The sequence below is a fragment of the Salvelinus namaycush genome, chromosome 1 (assembly GCF_016432855.1).
Source record: "Salvelinus namaycush isolate Seneca chromosome 1, SaNama_1.0, whole genome shotgun sequence".
NCBI lineage: Eukaryota > Metazoa > Chordata > Actinopteri > Salmoniformes > Salmonidae > Salvelinus > Salvelinus namaycush.
Window position 1 is genome coordinate 25291880 of NC_052307.1, and position 20531 is coordinate 25312410.

The 20531-nt window shown below is 41.8% G+C and overlaps 1 protein-coding gene across 5 annotated transcripts in view; it reads left to right on the top strand.

The window, feature by feature from the left end:
- Positions 1-20531, top strand: part of antxr1a (ANTXR cell adhesion molecule 1a) — a 59016-nt gene that overhangs the window by 9881 nt on the left and 28604 nt on the right. For all 5 annotated transcript variants that reach the window (XM_038962083.1, XM_038961870.1, XM_038961813.1 and 2 more), the window contains exons 2-10: positions 8187-8258; positions 8461-8532; positions 9418-9499; positions 9675-9708; positions 9867-9946; positions 16511-16579; positions 16706-16786; positions 17857-17917; positions 18582-18680. In XM_038962083.1, coding sequence (XP_038818011.1) covers positions 8187-8258; positions 8461-8532; positions 9418-9499; positions 9675-9708; positions 9867-9946; positions 16511-16579; positions 16706-16786; positions 17857-17917; positions 18582-18680 — 650 coding nt within the window. The remainder of the gene's footprint in view (positions 1-8186; positions 8259-8460; positions 8533-9417; positions 9500-9674; positions 9709-9866; positions 9947-16510; positions 16580-16705; positions 16787-17856; positions 17918-18581; positions 18681-20531) is intronic.

Below are 20531 nucleotides of genomic sequence, written 5' to 3' on the forward strand. Positions count from 1 at the left end.
ATCAAGATAAGTTGCATGTGTGCAACCAAAACTTTGACAATAGAAACTTTGATTTGTGTACAGCATCCTTTCTAACAAGTGAAAAACCCACCAAAACCAAATAAAAAGACCCCACACTTCTAAATCAAACATAGTCTTAACCATTAACAAATATTCATTAAAGTGTTAGGTAGAGACTTATTATGGACAGAGCATGACATCTACTGGAGACTTAGACAGTGCCAACCCAGTTAATACATAATGATCCCTCCAAAACATTACATATGAATCTTAAAATAATATGCATGTAATAAATATTGAAGCAGAAAGTAACTATCCAACAGAGTGGTAATAAGAACGTAGAGTAACTTTTTGGAGGTATACTAAAATGTAAACAATGCCTTCCAATATGGAGAAAGTCGTCATGTTTGTTTTTGTTTTGTTTTAAACCTTGCAATTGGGGGAAAAGCTAAATTATGTTTGAGAGTGATCTGTGTGTTGAAGCAGTAGTGATTGAGGTATTCCTATTGGGAAAGGAGTCCAAGTTGAGGGTAACAGATTATGGAGACTAGTGAAAGTAACAAAGTGAATGGTAATTGGCTTTCATATAGCAATCCAATAATGCAATATCTTAGTAATTGGAAAGAGTAAGACAGAGGGATGAGCATTGGGACTGAAATTAAATTAGAGGCTGCTCACTCTTCGAGGCCTGGTCCACTGCCCTCCTGTTTATGTCATCTGTTGTTTGGGTTAGAGATAACCTTCCTGTGGAACAATAGATAGCCGCCAGTACACACTGAACTCAAACAGGCTGTGAGAGACACAGTGGAGTGGGGAAATTAGGGACAGTTTGTACATAATTGTATGTCAATGAAACAGGTCAAAAAGATTAAGATTACAAGATAGTTGTTTACTTTAGAAGGTGCACAATTCAGCTTTATGGGACACCGTATCATCTGATGTGTCTGAAGTATAAATGTGTCTGAAGTATAGTTCTGTATACGCATGGGTTTATTGAGACTTCCTGCTCAAGATGCAGTAAACTCGATTAATGAATAAGAATTTTTAGGACTGCATAGTGAAAACTAAGTGCATGTTTATTTTTCTTTATTCCTGGAGCACTCCTGCAGCCTCTAGGAAGTGTAAACACTCCTCCTAAATGTATCATGATCACCTTCACAGTCTGCATGTCACACCCTGACCTTAAAGAGCCTTTTTATTTCTTTATTTGGTTAGGTCAGGGTGTGATTTGGGGTGGGCATTCTAGTTTGTATATTTCTTTGTTGGCCGGGTATGGTTCCCAATCAGAGGCAGCTGTCTATCGTTGTCTCTGATTGGGGATCATACTTAGGCAGCCCTTTTTCCCACCTTCAGTTGTGGGATCTTGTTTTCTGTTTCGTGTCTGTACCTGACAGAACTGTGCGCTTTCGTTTTCACTTTGGTTATTTTGTTTGAGTGTTTTTTGAAAATAAAAATCATGAACACTCCCCACGCTGAGCTTTGGTTCACTCCTTTCGACGAGAGCCGTAACACTGCACATTCTATCATGACATAATTACAGAATCACTAGTTGGTGAAGTCCATGGTGATTGGCAGTCCAGTGTTTAGACACTGGACTGACAAATCAAATCATGTACAAGGTGGTTTATTTGAGATGTGGAATAAAAGCCACTGTTGACTGGCTGCTGTCTGGTTGATCGCTGCTAGTTATCATCTTCATCTCAACTAATCTGTGTCTTAACGCGCTGCTGCGGGCTACCTCCTTTTCCTCCACTACCTGTACTGCCACTGCCTCAATTGGTGGATCAGGCAAATGTTTTCTTTCATTCACTGCTTTTCTCACATTGGCAAACAGAGATCGCCTATTTTTGTTCACATACTGTAGGTATATTCTTTGAGATTTTCTCATTTTGTCTACGTTGATTCTTCGCTGGAGATATTTTCAAACAAGGAAATTCTGCGCGGCACATGAGGTATTTTAACCAATCAGGTTTCCAGAAAGGGCCTGTAAATGCCAGTAACCAATCGGATGTCAGGAAATTACTAATCTTTCAGCACGAAGCACTACGTCTACAAAGAATATAGACATGTATGGACTAGCTAACGATATGCTCAGAGAAAACAAGCTTGTGAAAGATGTACAGTTGAAGTCGGAAGTTTACATACACCTTAGCCAAATACATTTAAACTCAGTTTTTCACAATTCCTGACATGTAATCCTAGTAAAAATTCCCTCTCTTAGGAATGTTAGGATCACCACTTTATTTTATGAATGTGAAATGTCCGAATAATAGTAGAGAGAATTATTTATTTCAGCTTTTATTTATTTCATTACATTCCCAGTGCGTCAGAAGTTTACATGCACTCAATTAGTATTTGGTAGCATTGCCTTTAAATTGTTGAACTTGGGTCAAATGTTTCGGGTAGCCTTCCACAAGCTTCCCACAATAAGTTGGGTGAATTTTGGCCCATTCCTCCTGACAGAGCTGGTGTAACTGAGTCAGGTTTGTAGGCCTCCTTGCTCGCACACGCTTTTTCAGTTCTGCCCACAAATTTTCTATAGGATTGAGGTCAAGTCTTTGTGATGGCCACCCCAATACCTTGACCTTGTTGTCCTTAAGCCATTTTGCCACAACTTTGGAAGTATGCTTGGGGTCATTGTCCATTTGGAAGACCCATTTGCGACCAAGCTTTAACCTTCTGACTGATGTCTTGACACATTGCTTCAATATATCCACCTAATTTTCCATCCTCATGATGCCATCTATTTTGTGAAGTGCACCAGTCCCTCCTGCAGCAAAGCACCCCCACAACATGATGCTGCCACCCCTGTGCTTCACCGTTGGGATGGTGTTCTTCGGCTTGCAAGCATCCCCCTTTTTCCTCCAAACAGAACGATGGTCATTATGGCCAAATAGTTCTATTTTTGTTTCATCAGACCAGAGGACATTTCTCCAAAAAGTACGATATTTGTCCCCATGTGCAGTTGCAAACCGTAGTTTGTCTTTTTTATGGCGGTTTTGGAGCAGTGGCTTTTTCCTTGCTGAGCGGCCTTTCAGGTTATGTCGATATAGGACTCGTTTTACTGTGGATACTTTTGTACCTGTTTCCTCCAGCATCTTCATAAGGTCCTTTGCACTTTTCGCACCAAAGTATGTTCATCTCTAGGAGTCAGAACGCATGAGGCTTCTTCTCTCTAAGCTAAGACCTTGAAACTGAGATATCTTTCGTTCTCAAAACAAGGTCTGGGCGTACTGCCAAATTGCAGCGACTGATAGTGAGGATTCGTTCAGTCAGCCACTTGCATGAACACAGAAATGGGTTTATAGAACAGCACATAAATAGAACACATCAATTAGTTATAAGAAAAGCACAAACATTAAAATTCCATTATAGTTGTATGCAAAATAACGACAGGACAACCACGTTCTCACCAAGCTCTAAGAAACATATGGTTCTCAGAACATTATGTGCTAGCTGGGAAGCTATTTTCATTTATTTTTGACCATTTGAATTTAAAACAATCACAGTAAGGTACTTCAGTGTTACCCTGACATGATTTGATCTTGAGATAACGGCTGCATTGGACCTTTAAATTAATAACTGTGTGTCTTTCCTGAACCCTTAATCTCTTTATTCCCCTTTCACATACACTGTGAGAACACAATGATGGGAACAATTACCAAGGTTATGTAATGATGTTCGTCAATGAAGAAGGAGTAGACCAAAGTGCAGCGTGGTACGTGTTCATGATGTTTATTATAACCTGAACACTGAAACAAAAACAAAAGTGGAACAAAACGCAACAGTTCTGTCAGGTACTCACACAAAACAGAAAACAACTACCCACGAAACACAGGTGGGAAAAGGCTACCTAAGTATGGTTCTCAATCAGAGACAACGATAGACAGCTGCCTCTGATTGAGAACCACACCCGGCCAAACATATAGAAATAGACAACATAGAACAAAAATATAGAATGCCCACCCCAACTCATGCCCTGACCAATCAAAATAGAGACATAAAAAGGATCTCTAAGGTCAGGGCGTGACAGTACCCCCCCCAAAGGTGCGGACTCCGGCCGCAAAACCTAAACCTATAGGGGAGGGTCTGGGTGGGCATCTATCCACGGTGGCAGATCTGGTGCGGGACGTGGACCCCGCTCCACCTTAAGCTTGGCCCACTTATGTGGCGCCTCTGGAGCGGGGACCCTCGCCGCCGACCCCGGACTGGGGACCCTCGCAGCGGGCCCCGGGCTGGAGGGCGACTTTGGCAGCTCCGGGCTGGAGGGCGACTCTGGCAGCTCCGGGCTGGAGGGCGACTCTGGCAGCTCCGGGCTGGAGGGACCTGACCAGTCCCATGCTCGCCACGGTAAGCACGGGGAGTTGGCTCAGGTCTCCAACCTGACTCTGCCACACTCCCCGTGTGCCCCCGCCAACATTTTTTGGGGGGCTGCCTCTCGGGCTTCCTTGCCAGCCGTGTTCCCTCATACCGCTGGTTCCCCTTTCCTGCTGCCTCCGCTCTCCAGCCAGGATCTCCTCCCATGTGTAGGATCCCTTGCCGTCCAGGATGTCCTCCCATGTCCAGCCCTCTCCTCCACGCTGCTTGGTCCTTTGGTGGATAGTTCTGTAACGATTCTCGTGGGCTGAAGGAAGAGTGGACCAAGGTGCAGCGTTTAAAGTCTTCATAATTTAATCCAAAAACCAAATTGAACAAAAACAACAAACAGGAGAACGAAAGCGAAACCGTTCTGTCTGGTATAGACACAAAACAGAAAACAACTACCCACAAAACACAGGTGGGAAAAGGCTACCTAAGTATGGTTCTCAATCAGAGACAACGATAGACAGCTGCCTCTGATTGAGAACCACACCCGGCCAAACACATAGAAATAGACAACATAGAACAAAAACATAGAATGCCCACCCCAACTCACGCCTTGACCAACCAAAATAGAGACATAAAAAGGATCTGGTTGATATCCCTTTAAATGGACGAAAGGCAGGCAATGGAAAAGTGATTTTTCAAAATAAAAGGCACTTCCGGGTTGGATTTCCTCATGTTTTTGCCTGCAAAATCAGTTCTGTTATACTCACAGACAATATTTTGACAGTTTTGGAAACTTTAGAGTGTTTTCTATCCTACTCTGTCAATTATTATTCTAGCATCTGGACCTGAGAAATAGGCAGCTTACATTGGGAACGTTATTTTTCCAAACATAAAAATTCTGCCCCCTAGCTTCAAGAGGTTCATTTAACTGACTTCAATAACACATAATGACCGATCATTTACCTGACTCCAATAACACATAACGACTGTTCATTTAACTGACTTCAATAACACACAACGACTGTTCGTTTAACTTTTCGTTTAACTGACTTCAATAACACATAATGACCGATCATTTACCTGACTCCAACAACACACAACGACTGTTCATTTAACTGACTTCAATAACATTGAGATCATTACTGGGGCTGTATTATAAACACATTGACATGTAGGCATTATGACTGATCATTTACCTGACTCCAATAAGATCATTACTGGGGCTGCATTACAAAGACATTGACATGTACAGTACCAGTCAAAAGTTTTATTTCTACTATTTTCGACATTGTAGAATAATAGTGACGACATCAAAACTATGAAATAACACATATGGAACCATGTCGTAATGAAAAAAATGTTAAGCAAATCAAAATATATTTTATATTTGAGATTCTTCAAAGTAGCCACCATTTGCCTTGATGACAGCTTAGCACACTCTTGGCATTCTCTCAACCAACTTCACGTGGAATGCTTTTCCAACAGTCTTGAAGGAGTTCCCACATATGCTGAGCACTTGTTGGCTGCTTTTCCTTCACTCTGCGGTCCAACTCATCCCAAACCATCTCAATTGGGTTAGGTCGGGTGATTGTGGAGGTCAGGTCATCTGATGCAGGACTCCATCACTCTCCTTCTTGGTCAAATAGCCCTTACACAGCCTGGAGGTCTGTTGGGTCATTGTTTTGTTGAAAAACAAATGATAGTACCACTAAGCGCAAACCAGATGGGATGGCGTATCGCCGCAGAATGCTGTGGTAGCAATGCTGGTTAAGTGAGCCTTGAATATTAAATAAATCACAGACAGTGTCACCAGTAAAGGACCCCCACACCATCACACCTCCTCCTCCATGCTTTACGGTAGGAACTACACATGGGGAGATAATCCGTTCACCTACTCTGCGTCTCACAAAGACATGGCGTCCGGTGAACAGGTCAGGGTTCCACAGCCGCAGGCAGAACAGCTGAAACCGGAGCAGCAGCACGGCCAGCTGGACTGGGGACAGCAAGGAGTCATCAAGCCAGGCAGTCCCGAGGCATGGTCCTAGGTCTCAGGTTCTCCATGAGAGAGAAAGAAAGAAAGAGAGAAAAAAGAGAGAGAGAACTAGAGAGAGCATACTTAAATTCACACAGGATACCGGATAAGACAGGAGAAATACTCCAGATATAACAAACTGACCCTAGCCCCCCGACACATAAACTACTACAGCCTAAAAACTGGAGGCTGAGACGGGAGGGGTTGGGAGACACTGTGGCCCCATCCGACGATACCCCCGGACAGGGCCAAACAGGCAGGATGTAACCCCACCCACTTTGCCAAAGCACAGCCCCCACACCACTATAGGGTTATCTTCAACCACCAACTTACCACCCTGAGACAAGGCCGAGTATAGCCCACAAAGATCTCTGCCACGGCACAACCCAAAGGGAATGAAGGCTTGATTCACACAGTCTACTCTGAACAGTTGATGTTGAGATGTGTCTGTTACTTGAACTCTGTGAAACATCTATTTGGGCTGCAATTTATGAGGCTGGTAACTCTAATGAACTTATCCTCTGCAGCAAAGGTAACTCTGGGTCTTCTTTCATGTGACGGTCCTCATGAGAGCCAGTTTCATCATAGCGCTTGATGGTTTTTGTGACTGCAATTGAAGAAACTTTCAAAGTTCTTGACATTTTCCAGATTGACTGACCTTCATGTCTTAAAGTAATGATGGACTGTCGTTTCTCTTTGCTTATTTGAGCTGTTCTTGCAATAATATGGACTTGGTATTTTACCAAATAGGGCTATCTTCTGTATACCACCCTACCTTGTCACAACACAACTGATTGGCTCAAACGCATTAAGAAGGAATGAAATTCCACAAATTAACTTTTAACAAGGCACACCTGTTAATTCACATCCATTCCAGGTGATTACCTCATGAAGCTGGTTGAGAGAATGCCAAGAGTGTGCAAAGCTGTCATCAAGGCAAAGGGTGGCTACTTTGAAGAATCTCAAATCTCAAATATCTTTACATTTTTCAACATTTTTTGGGGTTACTACATGATTCTATATGTGTTATTTCATAGTTTTGACGTCTTCTTTATTATTCTACAATGTAGAAAATAGTAAAAATAAAGAAAATCTGTTGACCGGTACTGCAGGTATGACTGATCATTTACCTGACTCAAATAACACTAAGATCATTACTGGGGCTGCATTATAAAAACATTGAAAGTAATCTTAGAAGAATGATGTCACTGCTCTGCAGCAGCATGATATCATTGGGGCAGTCCAAAGATGGCAACTATCTAATAAATCAATCAGAGTTATACACTACTGTACACTGTTGCTCTTCAACCAAGGTTACGTGTTCAAATGGAATGTGTGCTTCCGAAGCTATTTTCTGGTAGGAAGAGCATACAGGCCGCAGTGTTGCTACAGTAGTGGAGCCAGACAGCTTGAGGAACTGTATAACAATTACACACAGGCAGGGAAAGACTGCATGCAGCCAAGATAAACATCATCCCAAACTTTAATGGTTGGATAGGATGAAGCGTGTACACTAGGTGGGGATACAGCATGATGTGCAGAAGAAGTAGCACGAAGTTAAGTAGAAATCTGTTTTCTGTTAGTTGATTACAGAAAATATTGTAAGAAGTGCAAAAGTTTGGTGTGCATATTTGATGCACATTCAAGCCTTTGCATCAAACACTCTTTGACTGTAGAGAAGGATCCACATAATAGTGAAAATGTTTAACGGCAGATGCTGCCTTTCTACAGATAAAGTACAATTTGACCCCCCTGACTCCTTTTCACAATCAGGTACCTTAACCTCTCAATTTCCTCCAGACTCTGTTATGCAAACTCCTCATCAACATGTCATCTCACTTCGCAGATCTGGGAGTGTGCAGCACCACTGGGCTGAAATCTATCACTTTGTGGAACATCTGGCTCACAAGTTCATAAGGTGAGAGTACTTTGTCCCACATTGTTTAAAGACCCTGTAATGAATATAAACTTTAGATAAATTCAATATAAACACAAATATTAACCATTAACCACACATGGTGTGGGTATGATGTATTTCATTGCTTCTTGTGATTGTTAGTGTACTGACAACAGAGATAACATTAATATAAATGGTCTGGGTATTGTTCATTTCTCTCCAGTCCACAGCTGCGCATGTCCTTCATTGTGTTCTCTACTGAGGGAAGGATTTTGATGCGGCTTACAGAGGACAGGTAAGGGAACAATCTTTTTTCTTAGGATTTGGGTATTACGTCTGCACAAGATGTCAGCTATTTGCTGATTCTGAACTGAGTTGATTATCAAGAACCCAGAAACCAGATAAACATGCAGGATTTGTTTCATTGAATTAGAGACATTAAAAAAATCACAATACCCTCACATTGAGCTCAACTGACAATGCTGTCAATCCCTTGGCAAACTGTATGCTTCAGCATGTGGCTTATAATATATCATGTGATGCATATGTGTCTAATCTTTCTTCAGGCACAGTTTCAGGCACTGAAACGTTTTCAATGTTTATGGTCTATCTGCTATCTCATTTTACACAAGACTAATTTCCTTACTCTCTGCTGGACAGTGTCCTGTGGCAATAGATCCCCAAATCTCAGCTTGATCTCTTAAAACCTGAAGCACACACAAAGCCCATCACTACTCTCTGAAATGGAAGGCCACTTCAATAAATAGATTGTTTCTGTGCTTATTAAAAACAATTATCTTTGTCATTTCAAATCTGTCTGTGTCTGCTTTTAGTTTAGGGAGAAGACTGAATTTCACAAGAAAACAGTAAAAAATGTAATCTGTTAAATATTAATGCACAGTTCTATTTTTAGGGCTTAAAGCGACTCACTTGTCATTCAAGATTATGGGCATGCATGCAGTTTAATGCTGTACCCAATGTTTTAGTTTGACAGTATGATTTAATAGTAGCATATCAACCACATGTATCACTATGATGACTCTATTTACATCAATACCTATAGCTACTTCTTCTTTATAGCTGCAGTTATATCAATGAGACAGGGACTTCTGCAGGGTGAGGGGTGATACATGATGAGTATGAACTGCCCTCTCATCTGTCTTTCGGTCTGCTTGCTCAGGGAGCAGATTCGTAAAGGTCTGGAGGAGCTCCAGAGGGTACTTCCAGGTGGAGACACCTTTATGCACGAAGGCATCCAGAGGGTGAGCTGTCTGCTTTTAGCTGAGCTCTGAGCTGGCATCTATCTCCACTCTGGCTCAAGAACAAAGAACATGGTTCAGAGACAAAATGGCACCTGTATCAGTATGAATAGTTGCTTTATTCACAGGACAGATTTAGCCAGTGTCCTTTTTCAATCCAATTCCTCTTCTTTTACAGGCCAGTGAGCAGATATACTATGGAAACTCTGAAGGTGTGTAGTTCAATAAAAATATTTCAATTTATTCCTGTTGTAAGTCTTGCATCATATATTAATTTCTCAAGTATGTCTGTTTGTCTATCATTATTATTATTTTAATAGCTCTGTGGCAGCATTTAGATCTGAATCAAAGGTTTTGTGTCTGTTTATAGGATACCGTACCGCAAGTGTCATTATCGCTCTCACTGATGGGGAGCTGCATGAGGACCTCTTCTACTATGCTGAGAGGGAGGTAAGCACAACCTGTCTATTCCATTTGCTTTGGCAATGTAAACATATGTTTCCCCTGCCAATAAAGCTCTTTGAATTTAATTGTATTTAATTGTGTGAAGAGAAAGAGAGAGAGCAAAAGAGAGAGGTCTGAGGGCATCGGCCTTTGGCCTAAAGAGCAGGAACCCAGACTTCATCAAATAAATTGAAAATACAGACATCGTAATCCTACAGGAAACATGGTATAGAGGAGACTGACCCACGGGTTGCCTTCTAGGTTACAGAGAGTTGGTAGTCAAATCCACCAAACTACCAGGTGTGAAACAGGGAAGAGACTCAAGGGGTATGCTAATTTGGTATAGAGCAAACCTAACCCACTCTATTAAATTAGTCAAAACAGGAACATTTTACATCTGGCTAGAAAATTCATATGGAAATGATCTCAACAGAGAAAAATGGCCTCATGTGTGCTAACTACACTACTGTTCAAAAGTTTCGGGTCACTTAGAAATGTCCTTGTTTTCCATGAAAACATACATGAAAATATTTTTTTAGTATGTGAACTTCCGACTTCAGCTGCATGTATTTATTCCATTACAAATCAGCCGTTTCCAGCTACACTAGTCATTTACAACATTAACAATGTCTACACTGTATTTCTGATCAATTTGATGTTATTTTAATGGACGAAAAGTGGGCTTTTCTTTCAAAAACAAGGACATTTCTAAGTGACCCCAAACTTTTGAACAGTAGTGTATATCCCCCCAATAGAATCCCCATACGTTAACAGATTCTCCAACCTAGAGGGGGAGATCAACAATTTCCAGGCCCAGGGACATGTACTTGTCTGTGACGACCTAAATGCCAGAACTGGACAAGAACCTGACACTCTCAGCACACAGGGGAACAAACACTTACAGTTGAAGTCAGAAGTTTACATACACTAAATCATTATTTGGTAGCATTGCCTTTAAATTGTTTAACTTGGATCAAACGTGTTGGGTAGCCTTCCACAAGCTTCCCACAATAAGTTGGATGAATTTTGGCCTATTCCTCCTAACAGAGCTGGTGTAACTGAGTCAGGTTTGTAGGCCTCCTTGCTCGCACATGCTTTTTCAGTTCTGCCAACAAATTTTCGATAGGATTGAGGTCAGGGCTTTGTGATGGCCACTCCAATACCTTGACTTTGTTATCATTAAGCCATTTTGCCACAACTTCGGAAGTATGCTTGGGGTCATTGTCCATTTGGAAGACCCATTTGCGACCAAGCTTTAACTTCCTGACTGATGTCTTGAGATGTTGCTTCAATATATATACCTAATTTTCCATCCTCATGATGCCATCTATTTTGTGAAGTGCACCAGTCCCTCCTACAGCTTGCTTCACAGTTGCTTCACCGTTGGGATGGAGTTCTTTGGCTTGCAAGCCTCCCCCTTTTTCCTCCAAACATAACGATGGTCATTATGGCCAAACAGTTCTATTTTTGTTTCATCAGACCAGAGGCCTTTCAGGTTATGTCGATATAGGACTCGTTTTACTGTGGATATGGATACTTTTGTACCTGTTTCCTCCAGCATCTTCACAAGGTCCTTTGCTGTTGTTCTGGGATTGACTTGCACCTTTCGCACCAAAGTATGTTCATCTCTAGGAGATAGAATGCATCTTCTTCCTGAGTGGTATGACGGCTGCGTGGTCCCATGGTGTTTATATTGCGTACTATTGTTTGTACAGATGAAGGTGGTATCTTCAGGTGTTTGGAAATTGTTCCCAAGGATGAACCAGACTTGTGGAGGTCTACAATTTTTTTTCTGATGTCTTGGCTGATTTCTTTTGATTTTCCCATGATGTCAAGCAAAGAGGCACTGAGTTTGAAGGTGGGCCTTTAAATACATCCGCAGGTATACCTCCAATTGACTCAAATTATGTCAATTAGCCTATCAGAAGCTTCTAAAGCTATGACATCATTTTCTGGAATTTTCCAAGCTGTGTAAGGCACATTCAACTTAGTGTATGTAAACTTCTGACCCACTGGAATTGTGATACAGTGAATTATAAGTGAAACAATCTGTCTGTAAACAATTGTTGGAAAATTCCTTGTGTCATGCACAAAGTAGATGTCCTAACCGACTTGCCAAAACTATAGTTTGTTAACAAGAAATGTGTGGAGTGGTTGAAAAACAAGTTTTAATGACTCCAACTTAAGTGTATGTAAACCTCCGACTTCAACCCTACATGGAGGTGACAGCATTCCCGCCGAAATATGCCCCCTAGACACAATTATGACAAGACAACCAACAAAATCGGGTCACAACTCCTGAAGCTCTTTCGCACACTGGGTCTGTCCATAGTCAATGGTAGGCTTCGTGTGGACTCTTACAGTAGGTACACCTCCAGATCATCCATTGGCAGTAGTACTGTAGATTACTTCATCACTGACCTCAACCCAGATTCTCTCAGAGCGATCACAGTTAGCCCACTGACACACCTATCAGATCATAGCAAAATCACAGTTTACTTGAACAGAGCAACACTCAATAATGAGGCAAAGCCAAAGAATCTACATAATATTAAGAAATGCTATGGATGGAAGGAAATTGGTATATAAACCTACCAAAAAACAATTAGGCAACAGCAAATTCAATCCCTTTTAGACACATTCCTGGACAAAACGTTTCACTGTAATAGTGAAGGTGTAAACTTGGCATTAGAATACCTAAACAGTATACAGTATTTGACCTCTCAGCTTCCCTATAAAATCTAAAACTGTCAAGCAGACAACCTAAGAACATTAACAGCAATGACAAATGATTTGATGAAAAATATAAAAAGCTAAGAAAGAAATTGAGAAACCTATCCAACCAAAAACATAGAGACCCAGAAAACCTAAGCCTACACCTTCACTATGGTTAATCACTAAAACAATACAGAAATACACTACGGAAAAATAAGGAACAGCACATCAGAAATCAGCTCAATATAATTGAAGAATCAATATAATTGTCACGGATTCCCCCAGTACTGCTGCTCATTCTGTGCACCAGCTCCAGAGGCCTACGTCACCGGCCTCAAGGCGTCACTGAACTGTTTCATTACGCACACCTGGTTCCCATTCCCCCTGAATAGTAATTGTATATATGTGCCCTCTGTTCACCATTGTTTTGTCGGTTAGTGTTCCCATGTCTGTTGGTCTGTGAGTACCTGTGCTTGTTATTTCGTGTATTGTGCACTTGTTATTACGGTTCTCGTCCCGTGTATTGTTGTACATTTGCTATCACGGGTCTCGCACTGTGTTGTGTATTGCGGGTATCGTCACGTGTGTTTTTATTAGAGGTTTAACCGAACTCTTTTGTTCAGGTTACATCCCTGTGTTTTTGTACGTGTTTGTTTTGGGCTTCGTCCCCATGCCTTTTCATGGCATGTTGTATATTTTGGGTGGAGAATTAAACCTCCTTATCACAAATTCCTGTGCCTGTCTCCAATCATTTATACCACTTCTGGGGAAGTTGGAACACTCTAAACAAACAACACAAAGAGTTATCTATCCAAAACAGAGATGTATGGATAAACCACTTCTCCAATCTTTTTGGAAAAACATATAAATAGAAATGATACATGATCAAATACAAATCTTAGAATCAACAATTAAAGACTTCCAGAACCCACTGGATTCTCCAATTACATTGAATGAACTACAGGACAAAACATATACCCTCCAACCCCAAAAGGCCTTTGGTGTTGATGATATCCTAAATGAAATCATAAAATATACAGACCACAAATTTCAATTGGTTATACTTAATCTCTTTAACGTCATCCTCAGCTCTGGCATCTTCCCCAATATTTGGAACCAAGGACTGATCACCCCAATACACAAAAGTGGAGACAAATTTGACCCCAATAAATACCATGGGATATGCGTCAACAGCAAGCTTGGGAAAATCCTCTGCATTATCCTTATCATACATTCCCTCAGTGAAAACAATGCACTGAGCAAATGTCAAATTGGCTTTTTACCTAATTATGGTACAACAGACCACGTATTCACCCTGCACACCTTAATTGACAAACAAAGAGACCAAAACAAAGGCAAAGTCTTCTCATGCTTTATTGATTTCCCAAAAGCTTTTGACTCAATTTGGAATAAGGGTTTGCCATGCAAATTGATGGAAAGCAGTGTTGGGGGAAAAACATCCAACATTATAAAATCCATGTATACAAACAAGTGTGTGGTTAAAATTGGAAAAAAACACATTTCTTTCCACAGGGCCGTGGGGTGAGACAGGGATGCAGCTTGAGCCCCAACAGGCTGCAGCACCCGGCCTCACCCTACTAGTATCTGAAGTAAATGTCTACTGTTTGCTGATGATCTGGTGCTTCTGTCCCCAACCAAGGAGGGATCTTCTGCACAGATTCTGTCAGACCTGGGCCCTGACAGTAAATCTCAGTAAGACAAAAATAATGGTGTTCCAAAAAATTCCATCTAGACTCCGTTGCCCTAGAGCACACAAAAAACTGTACATGCCACAGCCTAAGCATCTGCGCCACAGGTTCCACAAAGCTGTGAACGATCTGATAGACAAGGCAAGAAGGGCCTTCTACACCATCGAAAGGAACAAAAAATTCTACATACCAATTAGGATCTGGCAAAAAATACTTGAATCAATTATGGAACCCATTGCCCTTTATGGTTGTGAGGTCTGGGGTCCGCTCACCAACCAAGAATTCACAAAATGGGACTCTGCATGCATAATTCTGGAAAAACATACTCAGTGTACAACGTAAAACACCAAATAGTGTATGCAGAGCAGAATTAGACCGATACCTGCTTATTATCAAAATCCAGAAAAGAGCCGTTAAATTCTACAACCACCTAAAAGGAAGTGATTCCCAAACCTTCATAACAAAGCCATCACCTACAGAGAGATGAACCTGGAGAAGAGTTCCCTAAGCTAGCTAGTCCTAGGGCTCTGTTCATAAACACAAACAGAGCCGCAGGACAGCAACACAATTAGACCCAATCAAATCATGAGAAAACAAAAATATAATTACTTGACAAATTGGAGACTCAGTGAGCATAGCCTTGCTATTGAGATAGGCTGCCATAGGCAGACCTGGCTCTAAAGAGAAGACAGTCTATGTGCACACTGCCCATAAAATGAGTTGGAAACTGAGCAGCTCTTCCTAACCTCCTGCCAAATGTATGACCATATTAGAGACACATATTTCCCTCAGATTACAGACCCACAAAGAACTCGAAAAACAAATCCAATTTTGATAAACTCCCATATCTATTGGGTGAAATACCACAGTGTGTCATCACAGCAGCAAGATTTTGACCTGTTGCCACAAGAAAAGGGAAACCAGTGAAGAACAAACACCATTGTAAATACAACCCATATTTATGTTTATTTATTTTCCCTTTTGTACTTTGACTATTTGTTCATCGTTACAACACTGTATATAGCCATAATATGATATTTGAAATGTCTCTATTCCTTTGGAACTTTTGTGAGTGTAATGTTAACTGTTTATTTTTGATTGTTTATTTCACTTTTGTTTATTATCTATTTCACTTGCTTTGGCAATGTAAACATATGTTTATCATGCCACTAAAGCCTTTTGAATTTAATTTAATTGAGAGGGAAAGAGAGAGAGAGCGAGCGAGAGGGAGACAAGACCACAAATTGTAAACAGAACTTGCACTCCTGTGGGCACAGATCAAACACCAGCACCATATACTGTACATCACCTCAGTAACACTTTGATCCCCTCTTTTCAGAGAAGGGAAAGGAGGTCAAAGCGTCTGTCAGATTTATATATCCCATCTGCCCGGTGAATTAAAAAGGCCCAGTCATTCGCCACACATCTGCAAAAGGAACCAATGATTTACCCCCCCCCAGACTGGGCTGGGATTGGGTGTGCAAGTGCAGCAGGGGTGCAAAGCTGGGGCTTTTTAATCACTTCCAAACACCCCTGGACACATGCAGACAGCAAGGCCAGCCACTCAGACATTGATGAAGTGAGGCTGATATCTCTCTCAGTAGCTTTCAAAATGTGTGGGGAAAGTGTCACTTACCCTGGACAGGGAGCCTTGCAACAATAGTTTGAAACTTCCTGTCACTCATATTGAATAATATTGTCAGCTTAGCTCTGTAGGGCCTTCTTTCAGATGTTCATGAAATGTAACATTTGGCTCATGGGCTCTGTTGGCTCTAGTTTACAGGCTATAGCCAATAAAGGGTTACCTTCAACGTCTAATTCTTTTTAGAAGCGATATTGAATATCAGTCAGCCAGAGGTCAATGCTCTTAGCTATTTGTCAAATCTACACATCGGTGTCCAGAGTACACTCTTAGAAAAAAGGGTTCCAAAAGGGTTCTTCGGCTGGAACCAAAAATAGTTCTTCAAAGGGTTATCCTATGGGGACAGCCGAATAACCCTTTTAGGTTCTAGATAGCACTTTTTTTTCTAAGACTGTAGCTATCTGGAGTGTTATCAGTGTTTGTGTTTTGATTGATGGAGTGCTTTAATAGATTCCAGGTGTCGACAGTCATTCCTGTTTTTGCTCCTTTGTGAATACCTGACAGGCCAACCGATCGCGGAGTCTGGGTGCCTCAGTATACTGCGTGGGGGTGAAGGACTTCAATGAGACACAGGTGTGTTGACGCATCTTGCTTCATTGTGCTCTGATTTGACTTGGTCTCAAACTGTATCCCAAACCTCATTTGGAAAAGAGGTTGGTGGCTGTGTAGAACTGTATGACACGTTTTTTTCTTCCTCAGCTGGCAATGATTGCTGATAGCAAGGACCATGTCTTCCCAGTGGATGACGGCTTTGAAGCACTGCAGGGTGTCATTGATTCGGTAAGAGGTTCAGACTTGACGACTAACACAAGGATCCCACTGGGCAAAAACTCAACATTGTTTCCACGTCATTTCAACAACAAAACATTATACGTGATAAGGTTGAATCAATGTAAAAACTGACTGGATTTGCAAAAAGTCATTAAGGTAAGGGAATTTACTATTTTATTCATCCAACTTTTAACATAAATCAAATGTTATTGTGACATTTTTGGAAGATAACTTAACCAAAAATAGACGTTGAACTGACATCTGTGCCTAGTGGGAAGGCTAGAATAACAGCATCTTTAATGTACACTGCACCATCCATCCAGAGATTGTGTTCAATAATTCTCACTGCAGTACATATCTAAATCCATTAACACGTTAATCAAAAAGGAAACAAGGGAGAATAGGATTAAAGAAAACAATAAACAGAAATATTCCATCCATCAAAACTCACCAGAAACAGAATTTCAGGAAAACCTGCTGTGACTCTGACTTCTCAGCTTTTGATCCAAGCTAGTGGAGTCTACCCAAACAGGATCAAAGTGTATGCATTCATTCATTATAGCTTCCACCTCAAAGGTATTGACTTATATTTTTGTATCCGCTCAAACTATTTCAATAGCGGAGGAATGAAAGAAAAGGAGAGTCGTGGAGAGGCCATTGTCGCCCGGGCACTGAGTTCCTCTCACAGAGCCAGAGGTCAGTCAGACAAGTTGACTGGCATCTGGAGCCCATTAACCGCATGCTGAAAGCTGCTGGCTCAGACTCAATGAAGAAGGACAGCATGCAGTAAATCAAACCGATCTTCAGGCTTACAACACATACTTTCTCTGAACAGTGGGGGTATAGAGAGAGATGTACACCCAGAACACAAGAACAGAGAGGAGCACAGAGAGGAGAACAGGAGACATTAAGCAGACCCTATAAATGAGGTGCACAGGTCCACACTGATACTGTAATTGCCAGTAAAAGGAGTATAGGGATTATATTATTAAACCAATACCCTCAACAAAGCAACACACAACACTCTGTAACAAGCCAAACCTTGGCCAAAAGCCCACATGTCTCTCTTACTCCCACAGATCTTAAAGAAGTCCTGTATTGAGATCCTGGCAGTGGAACCCTCCAGTATCTGTGCAGGAGGTAAGTGTATAGACCTCTGGCCCATATTTATCCTCTCTGGCCTCTCAGATCATTTAATCAGACATTTAAAGGCCCCCTCATATTGGAGCGCACAACAGGACGAGAAAACCAATCTGACTTGGCAGGGCCAGCAGACTGGTGTGCAGTAAATATCTCCGACACACAGTAGCAGCAACTTCTTTTGTCATGAACGATTCAACCTGGACCTAGTCCCAACAAAACTACTGTGCTAAGGACACAAACAATTGCTTTCTCTCTTATCTGATGTGTAATGCTGCCGTCATTGTCCATTCTACAGTCTTACAACACACCACTTTCCTCACTGTAAAAATAAGTATTTACACTTCATGTTTTCTGCGTTATGTGGTATTGGCTCCAGAGAGCCACTACATCTCCAAATGTCTGGACAACTGCAGTTGAAGTCTCATTGACTGCAAACTCTCAATTCTTAAGGCATTCAGATAAATAGTTTATCTTCAACAACCACTATGGTCAGGGCATGGTGGTTTAGAGTTTGTTGGCTGAATGTGACCAGAGTGTGAGATGCTGAGATGATAGACTCAGATGTTAGCTTGAACACATGGTGTGACAAATTCAGTTCAGTTTTACACTCTAACTGGCTGTATGCCTCCTCAGTCATTGTGTTTCTCTCTTCCCTCTCTAGAAACGTTCCAGGTGGTGGTGAGAGGAAATGGCTTCCTCCATGCTCGGAATGTCCATAAGGTCCTGTGCAGTTTCCGAATCAACGACACACTCACCAAGAGTAAGTGGAGCACCAACTCAAAATGAATAAACAGTGGACCTGTGTTCTGTTTGGTTTAAAGACCTGTGGTCTGTGTGTCCTAATCATGCAATAGGACACACAAAGTCGTATTTACTGCAGCTGTAAGAGTAAAGCTGCTCAGGAAATGTATGACAGACGTGGTGCTATGAGTTAGACACAGTAAAAGTCAATGTTTTCTTATTGATGTTTCATAATGCTTCCCAAAAGTGGCATTCAGGAGATCAGTAGGGGTTCTCTATGCCCAAACAAGTGCCTATGCCATTTGTTTCTGGTATTACTGGTTTTTGTTTTTAAAGGGTACATTTGTACTTTAACGGCCTGAGACTGTACCAGAGCTAGAAGATAAAGGGAAACAGTGCCACACACAAGGCAGTCTGGGGAAAAGCCCTGGAGGCACATCCAAGTTCCCCCTGTGGTCTTGAAGTGGCTTAATGGATGTGTGAGACCAGCCCCCTCCGATGCATGCCAACATATAGCTGTGGGAGGGCATGCTCTAATTACAAACAAAGAGAAAATATAGTCTGAGCCTGAGAAGAAGAGGATGAGGGCATGTTTAGGCCATGAAGAATTTAATCTATGGAATTTGATAGCAGATCAAAGTACAGTCTTCAGCTGCGTTCAATATTACGGTTTTATACCTTTTACAGTATGGTGCTACTTAGCAGGAATGACCTGAGGACTGCTAACAAATGTCTTCTACTCTGAATTAGTGTTGAAGAGAACAGGTTTACGGTGACCCAGAATGTAATTAAACATCCAACTCCCCAAGCGGAAGACATGAAAAAATGTAGGAAAAAAGGATACACCACCTCTTTGTTTACTTCCCTCCTCCATCCCTTCTTTCAGATGTAAACCCAAAGATATGTGTACCAACTGTCCAGTAGAACATGTTAACCCCTAAACAGCTCAGTCATTTCAGACACAGCAGGCGCCATGTGTAATTGGCCACTGTTGGCTCATTGTTTCTTGTGGTTGAGTGTCAATGGCCTCATATGATTGATTCCAATCGTCCCACGGTGCGCTCTTCTATAATCTGCAGAACTCCTAATGCGCCCCTTGACCATCACCACAGACACCACCACTCCTCTACCGCCTCTCCATATTCTCCAAAGGCTCCAGCCCTCGTAGGAAAGGAGCAATGTGTAGCTACATGTGTTCAGCAACTGAATGTCCATGTCTCCAGGAAAAGCAGCAGCAGCAAATACAGGCCCTCCGAACTTTGGCAGTGAAGAGAGGTCGGGAGCATTCCTTCCTCCCTGTGACAGATGCTGCCCTGATGGCTCCAGTGAGCATCATCATGGAGATACAGTGCCTTCGGAGAGTATTCAGACCCCTTGACCTCCACATTTTGTTGCGTTAGAGCCTTATTCTAAAATTGATGAAATTGTTTATTTTCCTTATCAATCTACACACAATACCCCATGATGACAAATAAAAACAGGTTTTTAGAAAATGTTGCTAATTTATAATAAGTATTCAGACCCTTTACTCAGTACTTTGTTGAAGCACCTTTTTCAGCGATTACAGCATCAAGTCTTCTTAGGTATGATGCTACAAGCTTAGCACACCTGTATTTGGGGAGTTTCTCCCATTCTTCTCTGCAGATCCTCTCAAGCTCTGTCAGGCTGGATGGGGAGATGCACAGCTATTTTCAGGTCTCTCCAGAAATGTTTGATCGGGTTCAAGTCCGGGCTCTGACTGGGCCACTCAGGGACATTCAGAGACTTGTCCCGAAGCCACTCCTGCATTGTCTTGGCTGTGTGGTTAGAGTCGTTGTCCTCTTGGAAGGTGAACTATCGCCTCAGGCTGAGGTCCTGAGCAGTCCGCAGC